This window comes from Megalopta genalis, unplaced genomic scaffold, assembly GCF_051020955.1.
Source record: "Megalopta genalis isolate 19385.01 unplaced genomic scaffold, iyMegGena1_principal scaffold1081, whole genome shotgun sequence".
NCBI lineage: Eukaryota > Metazoa > Arthropoda > Insecta > Hymenoptera > Halictidae > Megalopta > Megalopta genalis.
In genome coordinates, this window is record NW_027477150.1 from 32,876 (window position 1) to 47,188 (window position 14,313).

The 14,313-nt window shown below is 42.7% G+C and overlaps 1 protein-coding gene across 1 annotated transcript; it reads left to right on the plus strand.

The window, feature by feature from the left end:
- Positions 1 to 13,054: 13,054 nt before the first annotated feature.
- Positions 13,055 to 13,852, plus strand: LOC143263678 (uncharacterized; the record flags this gene model as incomplete). Its single annotated transcript, XM_076528462.1, has 1 exon — positions 13,055 to 13,852. A coding segment is annotated over one exon (798 nt), but the record flags the coding sequence as incomplete, so codon positions are not given.
- Between the last annotated feature and the right edge of the window lie 461 nt (positions 13,853 to 14,313).

The following is a 14,313-nucleotide window of genomic DNA, read 5'->3' on the forward strand; positions in this document are numbered from 1 at the left end:
TTGTTTCGTCTTCATTTGAAGCTGTTTCATTTATATCGCAAGAATTTGAAGCTAAACCATTTGTTTCAGATGGATTTGAAGATAAGCCTTCTACTTCGCATTGATTTAAATCTAAATCGTGTGTATGGCATGGATATGAAGCTAACTCTTTTGTTTCGCCTGCATTTGAAGATAAATCATGTATATCAAAAGTATTTGAAGCTATAGCATTTGTTTCGCATGGATTTGAAGCTAAGCCTTCTACTTCGCATTGATTTGAATTTAAATCATGTGTTTCTCTTTGATTTGAAGCAAACTTGTTTGTTTCGCATGCAGTTGAAGCTAAATCATGTTTATCACATGTATCTGAATCTAAACCATCTGTTTCGCAAGACTATGAAGCTATGAAGCTAAACCATGTGTTTCGCATGAATTTGAAACTAAATCGTGTGTTTCGCATAGATTTGTAGCTAACTCGTTTGTTTCGCATGCAGTTGAATCTAAATCATGTTTATCAAAAGTATTTGAAGCTATAGCATTTGTTTCGCATGGATTTGAAGCTAAGCCTTCTACTTCGCATTGATTTGAATTTAAATCATGTGTTTCTCTTTGATTTGAAGCAAACTTGTTTGTTTCGCATGCAGTTGAAGCTAAATCATGTTTATCACATGTATCTGAATCTAAACCATCTGTTTCGCAAGACTATGAAGCTATGAAGCTAAACCATGTGTTTCGCATGAATTTGAAACTAAATCGTGTGTTTCGCATAGATTTGAAGCTAACTCTTTTGTTTCGCCTGCATTTGAAGGTAAATCTTGTATATCACAAGTATTTGAAGCTAAACCGTTTGATTCGAATGGATTTGAAGCTAAGCCTTCTACTTCGCATTGATTTGAAGCTACATCATGTGTTTCGCATGGATTTGAAGGTAACTTGTTTGTTTCGCCTGCGTTTGAAGCTGAATCATGTATATCGCAAGTATTTGAAGCTAAACCATTTGTTTCGCATGAATTTGAAGCTAAGCCTTCTACTTCGCATTGATTTGCAGCTAAATCATGTGTTTCGCTTGGTTTTGAAGCTAACACTTTTGTTTCGCCTGCATTTGAAGATAAATCATGTACATCACAAGTATTTGAAGCTAAACCATTTGTTTCGCATGAATTTGAAGCTAAGCCTTCTACTTCGCATTGATTTGAATCTAAATCATGTGTTTCGCTTGGTTCTGAAGCTAACTCGATTGTTTCGCATGCAGTTGAAGCTGAATCATGTATATCACAATTATTTGAAGCTATACCATTTCTTTCGCATGAATTTGAAGCTAAGCCTTCTACTTCGCATTGATTTGAAGCTAACTCGATTGTTTCGCCTGCATTTGAAGCTGAATCATGTATATCACAAGTAATTGAAGCTAAATCATTTGTTTCGCATGAATTTGAAGCTAAGCCTTCTACTTGGCATTGATTTGAGTCTAAATCATGTGTTTCGCTTGGTTTTGAAGCTAACTCATCTGTAACGCATGCAGTTGAAGGTGAATCATGTATATCACAAGTATTTGAAACTAAACCGTTTGATTCGCATGGATTTGAAGATAAGCCTTCTTCTTCGCATTGATTTGCAGCTAAATCATGTGTTTCGCTTGGTTTTGAAGCTAACTCTTTTGTTTCGCCTGCATTTGAAGATAAATCATGTACATCACAAGTATTTGAAGCTTAACCGTTTGATTCGCATGGATTTGAAGCTAAGCCTTCTACTTCGCATTGATTTGCAGCTAAGTCATGTGTTTCGCTTGGTTTTGAAGCTAACTCGTTTGTTTGGCATGCAGTAGAAGCTGAATCATGTATATCACAAGTATTTGAAGCTAAACCATTTCTTTCGCATGAATTTGAAGCTAAGCCTTCTATTTCGCATTGATTTGAAGCTAAATCATGAGTTTCGCATGGATTTGAAGCTAACTCGTTTGTTTCGCATGCAGTTGAATCTAAAACATGTACATCACAAGTATCTGGATCTAATCCATCCGTTTCGCAAGAATATGAAGCTATGAAGCTAATCCATGTGATTCGCTTGAATTTGAAGCTAAATCATGTGTTTCGCATGGATTTGAAGCTGTATCACTTATATCGCAATTATCTGTAGATAAATCATTTGTTTCTCATGTGTTTGAAGCTAAGCCTTCTACTTCGCATTGATTCGAAGCTAAATCATGTGAATCGCATGGATTTGAAGCTAACTCTTTTGTTTCGCCTGCATTTGAAGCTGAATCATGTATATCACAAGTATTTGAAGCTAAACCATTTCTTTCGCATGAATTTGAAGCTAAGCCTTCTATTTCGCATTGATTCGAAGCTAAATCATGTGAATCGCATGGATTTGAAGCTAACTCGTTTGATTCGCATGCAGTTGAAGCTAAATCATGTATATCACGAGTATTTGAAGCTGAACCATTTGATTCGCATGGATTTGAAGCTGAACCATTTGATTCGCATGGATTTGAAGCTAAGCCTACTACTTCGCATTGATTTGAAGCTAAATCATGTGTTTCGCTTGAATAAGAAGCTAACTCGTTTGTTTCGCCTGCATTTGAAGCTAAATCATGTATATCACAAGTATCTGAATATAAACCATCTGTGTCGCATGAATATTAAGCTAAACCATGTGTTTCGCATGAATTTAAAGCTAAATGATGTCTTTCGCATTGATTTGAAGCTAACTCTTTTGTTTTGTCTGCATTTGGAGACAAATCATGTATATCACAAGTATTTGAAGCTAAACCGTTTGATTCGCATGGATTTGAAGCTAAGCCTTCTACTTCGCATTGATTTGCAGGTAAATGGTGTGTTTCGCTTGGATTTGAAACTAACTCGTTTGTTTCGCATGCAGTTGAAGCTAAATCATTTATATCACAAGTATTTGAAACTAAACCATTTATTTCGCATGGATTTGAAGATAAGCCTTCTACTTCGCATTGATTTGAAGCTAACTCGATTGTTTCACCTGCATTTGAAGCTACATCACTTATATCGCAATTATCTGAAGATAAATCATTTGTTTCTCATGTATTTGAAGCTAAGCCTTCTACTTCGCTTTGATTTGAAGATAAACCACGTGATTCGCATGGACTTGCAACTAACTCGTTTGTATCGCGTGCATTTGAAGCTATATCACTTACATCGTAATTATCTGAAGTTAAATCATTTGTTTCTCATGTATTTGAAGCTAAGGCTTCTACTTCGCATTGATTTGCAGCTAAATCATGTGTATCGCTTGGTTTTGAAGCTAACTCGTTTGTTTCGCACGCAGTTGAAGCTAAATCATGTATATCACAAGTATTTGAAGCTAAACCATTGGTTTCGCATGGATTTGAAGATAAGCCTTCTACTTCGCACTGATTTCAAGCTAACTCGATTGTTTCACCTGCATTCGAAGCTGCATCACTTATCTCGCAATTATCTGTAGATAAATCATTTGCTTCTCATGTATTTGAAGCTAAGCCGTCTATTTCGCACTGATTTGAAGCTAAATCATATGTTTTGCATGGATTTGAAGCTAACTCGTTTTATTCGCCTGTATTTGAAGATAAATCATGTACATCACAAGTATTTGAAGCTAAACCATTCGCTTCGCATGGATTTGCAGAAAAGCCTTCAACTTCGCATTGATATGAAGATAAATCATGTGTTTCGCTTGGATTTGAAGCTAACACGTTTGTTTAGCATGCAGTTGAAGCTAAAACATGTACATCACAAGTATCTGGATCTAATCCACCTGTTTCGCAAGAATATGAAGCTATGAAGCTAATCCATGTGATTCGTATGAATTTGAAGCTAAATCATGTGTTTCGCATGGATTTGAAGCTGTATCACTTATATCGCAATTATCTGAAGATAAATCATTTGTTTCTCACGTATTTGAAGCTAAGCCTTCTACTTCGCATTGATTTGAAGCTAACTCGATTGTTTCGCCCGCATATGAAGCTATATCACTTATATCGCAATTATCTGAAGATAAATCATTTGTTTCTCATGTATTTGAAGATAAGCCTTGTACTGCGCATTGATTTGAAGCTAAATCATGTGTTTCGCATGGATTTGAAGCTAACTCGTTTGTTTCGCATGCAGTTGAAGCTAAATCATATTTATCACAAGTATCTGACTATAAACCATGTGTTTCGCATGAATATTAAGCTAAACTATGTGTTTCGCATGAGTTTGAAGCGAAATGATGTGTTTCGCATGGATTTGAAGCTATCTCTTTTGTTTCGCCTGCATTTGAAGATAAATCATGTATATCACAAGTATTTGAAGCTAAACCGTTTGATTCGCACGGATTTGAAGCTAAGCGTTCTACTTCGCATTGATTTGCAGCTAAATCATGTGTTTCGCTTGGTTTTGAAGCTAACTCGTTTGTTTCGCTTGCAGTTGAAGCTACATCATGTATAGCACAAGTATTTGAAGGTAAACCATTTGTTTCGCATGGATTTGAAGATAAGCCTTCTACTTCGCATTGATTTGAAGCTAAGACATGTGTATCGCTTGAATTTGAAGCTAACTCGTTTGTTTCGCATGCATTTGAAGCTAAATTATGTGTATCACAAGTATTTTAAGCTAAACCATTTGATTCGCATGGATTTGAAATTAAGCCTTCTACTTCGTACTGATTTGAAGCTAAATCATGTGTTTCGTTTGAATTTGAAACTAAGCCTTCTACTTCGCATTGATTTGAAGCTAAATCGTGTGTTTCGCATGAATTTGAAGCTTAATCATGTATATCACAAGTATTTGAAGCTGAACCTTATGTTTTGCGTGAATATTAAGCTAAACCATGTGTTTCCAACGTATTTGAAGCTAAATCATGTGTTTCGCTGTGATTTGAAGCTAACTCGTTTGTTTCGCATGCAGTTGAAGCTAAATCATGCATATCACAAGTATTTGAAGCTAAACCATTTGTTTCGCATGAATTTGAATCTAAGCCTTCTACTTCGCATTGATTTGAAGCTAAGTCTTCCACTTCGCATTGATTTGGAGGTAAATCATGTGTTTCGCTTGGATTTGAAGCTAACTCGTTTGTTTCGATTGCAGTTGAAGCTAAATCATGTTTATCACACGTATCTGAATATAAACCATCTGTGTCGCATGAATATTGAGCTAAACCATGTATTTCGCATGAATTTGAAGCTAAATGATGTGTTTCGCATGGATATGAAGCTAACTCTTTTGTTTCGCCTGCATTTGAAGATAAATCATGTATATCATAAGTATTTGAAGCTCAACCGTTTTAGTCGCATGGATTTGAAGCTATCCCTTCTACTTCGCATTGATTTGCAGCTAAATCATGTGTTTCGCTGTGATTTGAAGCTAACTCGTTTGTATCGCATGCAGTTGAAGCTAAATCATGTATATCACAAGTATTTGAAGCTAAACCATTCGCTTCGCATGGATTTGAAGCAAAGCCTTCAACTTCGCATTGATTTGAAGATAAATCATGTGTTTCGCTTGGATTTGAAGCTAACACGTTTGTTGAGCATGCACTTGAAGATAAAACATGTACATCACAAGTATCTGGATCTAATCCATCTGTTTCGCAAGAATATTAAGCTATGAAGCTAATCCATGTGATTCGTATGAATTTGAAGCTAAATCATGTGTTTCGCATGGATTTGAAGCTGTATCACTTATATCACAATTATCTGAAGATAAATCATTCGTTTCTCATGTATTTGAAGCTAAGCCGTCTATTTCGCATTGATTTGAAGCTAAATCATATGTTTCGCATGGATTTGAAGCTAACTCGTTTTTTTCGCCTGTATTTAAAGATAAATCATGTATATCACAAGTATTTGAAGCTAAACCATACGCTTCGCATGGATTTGAAGCAAAGCCTTCAACTTCGCATTGATTTGAAGATAAATCATGTGTTTCGCCCGGATTTGAAGCTAACACGTTTGTTGAGCATGCACTTGAAGCTAAAACATGTACATCACAAGTATCTGGATCTAATCCATCTGTTTCGCAAGAATATTAAGCTATGAAGCTAATCCATGTGATTCGTATGAATTTGAAGCTAAATCATGTGTTTCGCATGGATTTGAAGCTGTATCACTTATATCACAATTATCTGAAGATAAATCATTTGTTTCTCATGTATTTGAAGCTAAGCCGTCTATTTCGCATTGATTTGAAGCTAAATCATATGTTTCGTATGGATTTGAAGCTAACTCGTTTTTCTCGCCAGTATTTAAAGATAAATCATGTATATCACAAGTATTTGGAGCTAAACCATTCGCTTCGCACGGATTTGAAGCAAAGCCTTCAACTTCGCATTGATTTGAAGATAAATCATGTGTTTCGCTTGGATTTGAAGCTATCACGTTTGTTTCGCATGCAATTGAAGCTAAATCATGTATATCACAAGTATTTGAAGCTAAACCATTTGTTTCACATTGATTTGATGATTAGCATTCTACGTCGCATTGATTTGAAGCTAAATCATATGTTTCGCATGGATTTGAAGCTAACTCGTTTGCTTCGCTTGTATTTGAAGATAAATCATATATATCACAAGTATTTGAAGCTAAACCATACGCTTCGCATGGATTTGAAGCAAAGCCTTCAACTTCGCATTGATTTGAAGATAAATCATGTGTTTCGCTTGGATTTGAAGCTAACACGTTTGTTTAGCATGCAGTTGAAGCTAAAACATGTACATCACAAGTATCTGGATCTAATCCACCTGTTTCGCAAGAATATGAAGCTATGAAGCTAATCCATGTGATTCGTATGAATTTGAAGCTAGATCATGTGTTTCGCATGGATTTGAAGCTGTATCACTTATATCGCAATTATCTGAAGATAAATCATTTGTTTCTCACGTATTTGAAGCTAAGCCTTCTACATCGCATTGATTTGAAGCTAACTCGATTGTTTCGCCCGCATATGAAGCTATATCACTTATATCGCAATTATCTGAAGATAAATCATTTGTTTCTCATGTATTTGAAGATAAGCCTTGTACTTCGCATTGATTTGAAGCTAAATCATGTGTTTCGCATGGATTTGAAGCTAACTCGCTTGTTTCGCATTCAGTTGAAGCTAAATCATATTTATCACAAGTATCTGAGTATAAACCATGTGTTTCGCATGAATATTAAGCTAAACTATGTGTTTCGCATGAATTTGAAGCGAAATGATGTGTTTCGCATGGATTTGAAGCTATCTCTTTTGTTTCGCCTACATTTGAACATAAATCATGTATATCACAAGTATTTGAAGCTAAACCATTTGATTCGCATGGATTTGACATTAAGCCTTCTACTTCGTACTGATTTGAAGCTAAATCATGTGTTTCGTTTGAATTTGAAACTAAGCCTTCTACTTCGCATTGATTTGAAGCTAAATCGTGTGTTTCGCATGAATTTGAAGCTTATTCATGTATATCACAAGTATTTGAAGCTGAACCATATGTTTTGCGTGAATATTAAGCTAAACCATGTGTTTCCAACGTATTTGAAGCTAAATCATGTGTTTCGCTGTGATTTGAAGCTAACACGTTTGCTTCGCATGCAGTTGAAGCTAAATCATGTTTATCAAAAGTATTAGAAGCTAAACAATTTGTTTCGCATGGATTTGAAGATAAGCCTCCTACTTCGCATTAATTTGAAGCTAACTCGATTGATTCTACTGCATTTGAATCTATATCACTTATATCGCAATTATCTGAAGATAAAGCATTTGCTTCTCATGTATTTGAAGCTAAGCCGTCTATTTCACATTGATTTGAAGCTAAATCATATGTTTCGCACGGATTTGAAGCTAACTCGTTTTTTTCGCCTGTATTTAAAGATAAATCATGTATATCACAAGTATTTGAAGCTAAACCATTTGTTTCGAATGAATTTGAAGCTAAGCCTTCTACTTCGCTTTGATTTGAAGCTAAATCATGTGTTTCGCTTGGTTTTGAAGCTAACTCGTTTGTTTCGCATGCAGTTGAAGCTAAATCATGCATATCACAAGTATTTGAAGCTAAACCATTTGTTTCGCATGAATTTGAATCGAAGCCTTCTACTTCGCATTGATTTGAAGCTAAGTCTTCCACTTCGCATTGATTTGGAGGTAAATCATGTGTTTCGCTTGGATTTGAAGCTAACTCGTTTGTTTCGATTGCATTTGAAGCTAAATCATGTATATCACAAGTATTTGAATCTAAACCATTTGTTTCGCATTGATTTGAAGATAAGTTTTCTACTTCGCATTGATTTGAAGCTAACTCGATTGTTTCGCCTGCATTTGCAGCTATATCACATATATCGCAATTATCTGATGATAAATCATATGTTTCTCATGTATTTGAACATAAGCCTTGTACTTCGCATTGATTTGAAGCTAAATCATGTGTTTCGCATGGATTTGAAGCTAACTCGTTTGAATCGCATGCAGTTGAAGCTAAATCATCTATATCTCAAGTATTTGAAGCTAAACCATCTGTTTCGCATGGATTTGAAGATAAGTCTCCTACTTCGCATTAATTTGAAGCTAACTCGATTGATTCGACTGCATTTGAATCTATATCACTTATCTCGCAATTATCTGTAGATAAATCATTTGCTTCTCATGTATTTGAAGCTAAGCCGTCTATTTCGCACTGATTTGAAGCTAAATCATATGTTTTGCATGGATTTGAAGCTAACTCGTTTTATTCGCCTGTATTTGAAGATAAATCATGTACATCACAAGTATTTGAAGCTAAACCATTCGCTTCGCATGGATTTGAAGAAAAGCCTTCAACTTCGCATTGATATGTAGATAAATCATGTGTTTCGCCCGGATTTGAAGCTAACACGTTTGTTGAGCATGCACTTGAAGCTAAAACATGTACATCACAAGTATCTGGATCTTACCCATCTGTTTCGCAAGAATATTAAGCTATGAAGCTAATCCATGTGATTCGTATGAATTTGAAGCTAAATCATGTGTTTCGCATGGATTTGAAGCTGTATCACTTATATCACAATTATCTGAAGATAAATCATTTGTTTCTCATGTATTTGAAGCTAAGCCGTCTATTTCGCATTGATTTGAAGCTAAATCATATGTTTCGTATGGATTTGAAGCTAACTCGTTTTTCTCGCCTGTATTTAAAGATAAATCATGTATATCACAAGTATTTGGAGCTAAACCATTCGCTTCGCACGGATTTGAAGCAAAGCCTTCAACTTCGCATTGATTTGAAGATAAATCATGTGTTTCGCTTGGATTTGAAGCTATCACGTTTGTTTCGCATGCAATTGAAGCTAAATCATGTATATCACAAGTATTTGAAGCTAAACCATTTGTTTCACATTGATTTGATGATTAGCATTCTACGTCGCATTGATTTGAAGCTAAATCATATGTTTCGCATGGATTTGAAGCTAACTCGTTTTCTTCGCTTGTATTTGAAGATAAATCATATATATCACAAGTATTTGAAGCTGTGGCGGCGACAAGCCGGCGCCACGTCTCCGCCATGTGTTTAGTTTTAAGGCGAAAGAATGATCTGGATGGGATGCATCGGTGAGCGAATGGTTAGTTCAGTAAGAACCCTCATCGGGAACGGTACGCGAGCGTCGCGAGTTTAGTTCCGATTGTAAATAAAGATAGTCTAATTGTAACCGGGTTCAATTCTCTCTTCCCGTCGCCGATCCCACCTCCTCATTGGTGACCCCGACGTGATCTAAAGGAAGCGAACGACACGAATTTTGCAGTCGCATTTCGTTCGTGGTTTCGTGGCAGTGGATCGGGAGTTTTCGGAAGAGAACACGGACATTCGCACGTTTATTCGGTACGATGGCATCCCCGCCCGCATCGACAGTCAGCCGCGTCGCGGTGAAAATACCGGAATTTTCGCCGACCGATCCCGAGCTGTGGTTCGCGATGGTCGAGGCGAGTTTCGAGACGAGCGGCGTTACGACCGAAAAGACGAAGTTCGGGTACGTCCTGGGCGCGCTCAAACCAGAATACGCGGCCGAGGTCCGCGAAATCATCTTGAATCCCCCGGCTGAGCCGTTCACTAGGCTCAAGACAGGGCTGATAAGGCGGATCGGGGCGTCGCAGGAGCAGAAGACTCGGCGTCTCCTCGAGCACGAGGAGATGGGCGACCGCAAACCGTCGCAGTTCTTACGCCACCTGCGGACCTTGGGAGGAACAGCCGTGTCGAAGGAGATACTGCGTACCTTGTGGTTGGGCCGGCTCCCGGCGAGCATGCAGGTCATCCTGGCGACGCAGCGAGACGTCGAGCTCGACCGAGTGGCCGACTTGGCCGACACCATCGCTGACACGATGGGCCCACGCACGCGGGTAGCCGAGGCCTCTGCGGGTGCCGTCGCACGGCCGTCGAGGGATATGTGCGAAGTCGAGGAACAACTGTGCTCGAAGATGGCACAGCTCACGGCGACGTTTCGGCAGGAGCTCGCAGCAATTCGTCGCGAGATAAACCCCGGTCCGCGTTTTTCCCAACGGCGACCATCCACCCCGGGCCGAGCGCGATCGCTATCCCGAGAACGACGAACCGCGCTACGAGGCGGGAAGTGTTTTTACCACTACAAGTTCGGCGCGAACGCGTTCCGTTGCGAACACCCATGCAATTGGTCCGCGTCGGGAAACGAGATGGGCAGTCGTTAATGACGGCCAGCGACCACTGCCCACCATCGCGCCGTTTGTTCGTCACCGATCGAGTAACGAGAACGCAGTTTTTAATCGACACCGGTGCCGATCTCTGCGTTTTTCCTCGATCGAAAACTCGCGGGTTCCGCGAACGCGCATCTTACGTTTTATATGCGGCGAACGGGTCGGAAATTGCCACGTACGGGACGGTTACGCTGAGCCTCGACTTCGGGCTCCGTCGCGCTTTCGTATGGCGTTTCGTGGTGGCCGACGTGTCAAAGCCGATTATAGGCGTAGATTTCCTCGCGCATTACGAACTATTGGTGGACGTCGGAAAGTGCAAACTTTTAGACCAGGTGACGTCGATGACGGTGCCGGGACGCTCAGTGCGCGAGTGCGGGCCATCGGCGCCCTCGGTGAAGACAATTTTCGGTGATTCGAAATTCCACGAATTGCTGCAACGTTTCCCGAACATTACGCGACCAGTGGGGACACCCGTGCAAGTGCAACATGAAACGGTGCACTACATCCGCACAACGCCGGGTCCGCCTGTGGCTTGTAGGCCCCGGCGTCTCGCGCCGGATCGTTTGAGGCACGCGCGACAAGAATTCGAGACGATGATGCGTCTCGGCATCGCGCGACCGTCGGAAAGTGCGTGGTCATCGCCTCTCCATATGGTGCCCAAAAAAGAACAGGACGCTTGGCGACCGTGCGGGGATTACCGAGCTTTAAATGCGCGCACGGTGCCGGATAGGTACCCCGTGAAGCACATCGAGGACTTTTCTCACGCGCTTCACGGGAAGACGGTGTTCTCCACAATAGATCTGGCGCGCGCGTATAACCAGATTCCAGTGGCCACAGAGGACATCGCCAAAACCGCGATAACCACCCCTTTCGGACTATTCGAGTTCCCCTGTATGTCGTTCGGATTGCGAAACGCGGCACAAACGTTTCAACGTTTCATCGACGAGGTGCTGCGCGGCTTGGATTTTGTGTACGCGTACATCGACGACATACTGGTGGCATCGTCGACAGAAGAGGAGCACTTGCGCCACTTGGAGGAAGTTTTTTCACGCCTCGACAAGTACGGCGTGACCGTCAACGGGGCGAAATGCATTTTCGGCCAGGCGCAGGTTAAATTCCTGGGGTTCACCGTATCGTCCAAAGGCACCAGCCCGTTGGAATCAAAGGTGGAGGCGATCACCAACTACCCCCAACCGACCACCGCAAAACGGCTGAGGCAGTTCCTGGGTATGCTAAATTTCTATAGGCGTTTCATGCCCAGGGCTGCGCAGGTACAAGCGCCCCTCAATAACCTACTGCACGACGGCATCAAGGGTAACGCCAAGTTGGCGTGGACCGAGGAAGCTACCGCGGCTTTCGCCGAGGCGAAGGACAGTTTGAGGCAGGCGGCGTTATTGTCGCATCCGAGGGACGACGCGCCACTCGCCTTGTTCTGCGACGCGTCCGATTTTGCTGCAGGTGCGGCACTGCAGCAGCGGGTCGGAAAGGATTGGCAGCCGCTGGCTTTCTTCTCCAGGAAGCTCAGCGCCGCCGAGCGGAATTACGGCGCGTACGACCGGGAAATGTTGGCCATTTACTCGGCAATCAAGCATTTCCGACACATGGTGGAGGGGCGAACATTCACCATCTACACGGACCACAAACCGTTGACATTCGCCTTCCAACAAAAGCCCGAGAAATGTTCTCCCAGGCAATTTAGATACCTGGATTTCATCGGGCAGTTCACCACCGACATCCGCCACATCGCCGGGAAGGACAACGTCGTCGCCGACGCGCTATCCAGTTTGGAAGAAGTGGTAGAGTCTTTCAGCTACACCGATTTGGCGGAGTCTCAGCAGCGCGACGCGGAACTTCAGGCGTACATGAGCGGGAGAATAAAAAACAATTTACGTCTAAAACGGATACGCCCGCCCGATTCGAACACTGAAGTGATCTGTGACGTGTCTACCGGGATTGCGCGACCTTTCGTCACGGGACAATTCAGGCGAGCCGCATTCGACTCGATGCACCGCTTGGCGCATCCAGGCGTTAAAGCAACGGTGAGACTCGTGACGGAACGATATGTGTGGCCGTCCGTCAAAGCCGATTGCCGGAGTTGGGCTCGCGGTTGCGTTCCGTGCCAGCGCGCCAAAATAAACAAGCACGTTTTCGCGCCGCCGGGAAGTTTCGACGCGCCGACCGGAAGATTCGAGCACGTGCACATAGACATTGTAGTTCTTCCGGTCTCAGAGGGGTTCAGGTACTGTTTAACCTGCGTCGACCGTTTTACGCGCTGGCCCGAGGCTTTCCCAATTCGGGATCAAGAAGCTTCGACCGTGGCACGCGCCTTTTACGAGGGTTGGATTTCACGGTTCGGAACCCCGTTGCGCGTGACGACCGACCAGGGTCGACAATTCGAGTCGCGCTTGTTTCAGGCATTGTCACAGTTAACAGGTGCAGCCCACTGGCGGACAACGGCCTATCACCCGGCGGCAAACGGAATGGTGGAGAGATTCCACCGCCAATTTAAGGCAGCAATCCGTTGCCAGCAAAACGTCAGCTGGACAAAGGTTCTTCCCACCATCTTGCTGGGCATCCGCGCAGCCTGGAGGGAGGACTTACAATCCACCGCAGCTGAGCTGGTCTACGGCGAGACACTGCGCCTACCAGGGGAATTCCTGGTCCCACAGAGAGCGGAGTCGCTGCCGCTGCCAGGGGATTTTGTCGCGGGATTACGAAAGCATTTCGCAACACTCGCCCCAACGCCTGGCAGCAATCACTCGACGAAACGAGTTTTCGTTTTCAAGGACCTCGCCACGGCAGAGCATGTGTTCGTGCGGAACGACGCCGTGCGAGGAATCCTCCAGCCGCCATACGACGGCCCATACAGGGTCCTCGAGCGAGGGGACCGGACTTACTCCCTCAGTATCCGGGACAAGGCGGTCACAGTGACCATAGATCGCCTAAAGCCGGCGTACTTGCTGGCTACAGATCCAGCACCGCCGACGATACCAGGGGAAACACAGCCAGCGTTACCTGGAGAGTCCGAGGGGCCACCAACACCATCATCACCACCCACTCCGAGCGAGTTTACGGGGCAGCCGCCCCAACCATCGCCACCATCTCGGGGTCCGGCGGTGCCGCCCCCCATAGCAGTACCACCAGGTGCGGGTTTACGCACCACACGGTCCGGAAGAAGAGTGCGTTTCCCGGACCGATTGCAAGTTTCGTGATCGAGTCAATCACTGGCGGGGGGGTGATGTGGCGGCGACAAGCCGGCGCCACGTCTCCGCCATGTGTTTAGTTTTAAGGCGAAAGAATGATCTGGATGGGATGCATCGGTGAGCGAATGGTTAGTTCAGTAAGAACCCTCATCGGGAACGGTACGCGAGCGTCGCGAGTTTAGTTCCGATTGTAAATAAAGATAGTCTAATTGTAACCGGGTTCAATTCTCTCTTCCCGTCGCCGATCCCACCTCCTCAAAGCTAAACCATACGCTTCGCATGGATTTGAAGCAAAGCCTTCAACTTCGCATTGATTTGAAGATAAATCATGTGTTTCGCTTGGATTTGAAGCTAACACGTTTGTTTGGCATGCAGTTGAAGCTAAAACATGTACATCACAAGTATCTGGATCTAATCCACCTGTTTCGCAAGAATATGAAGCTATGAAGCTAATCCATGTGATTCGTATG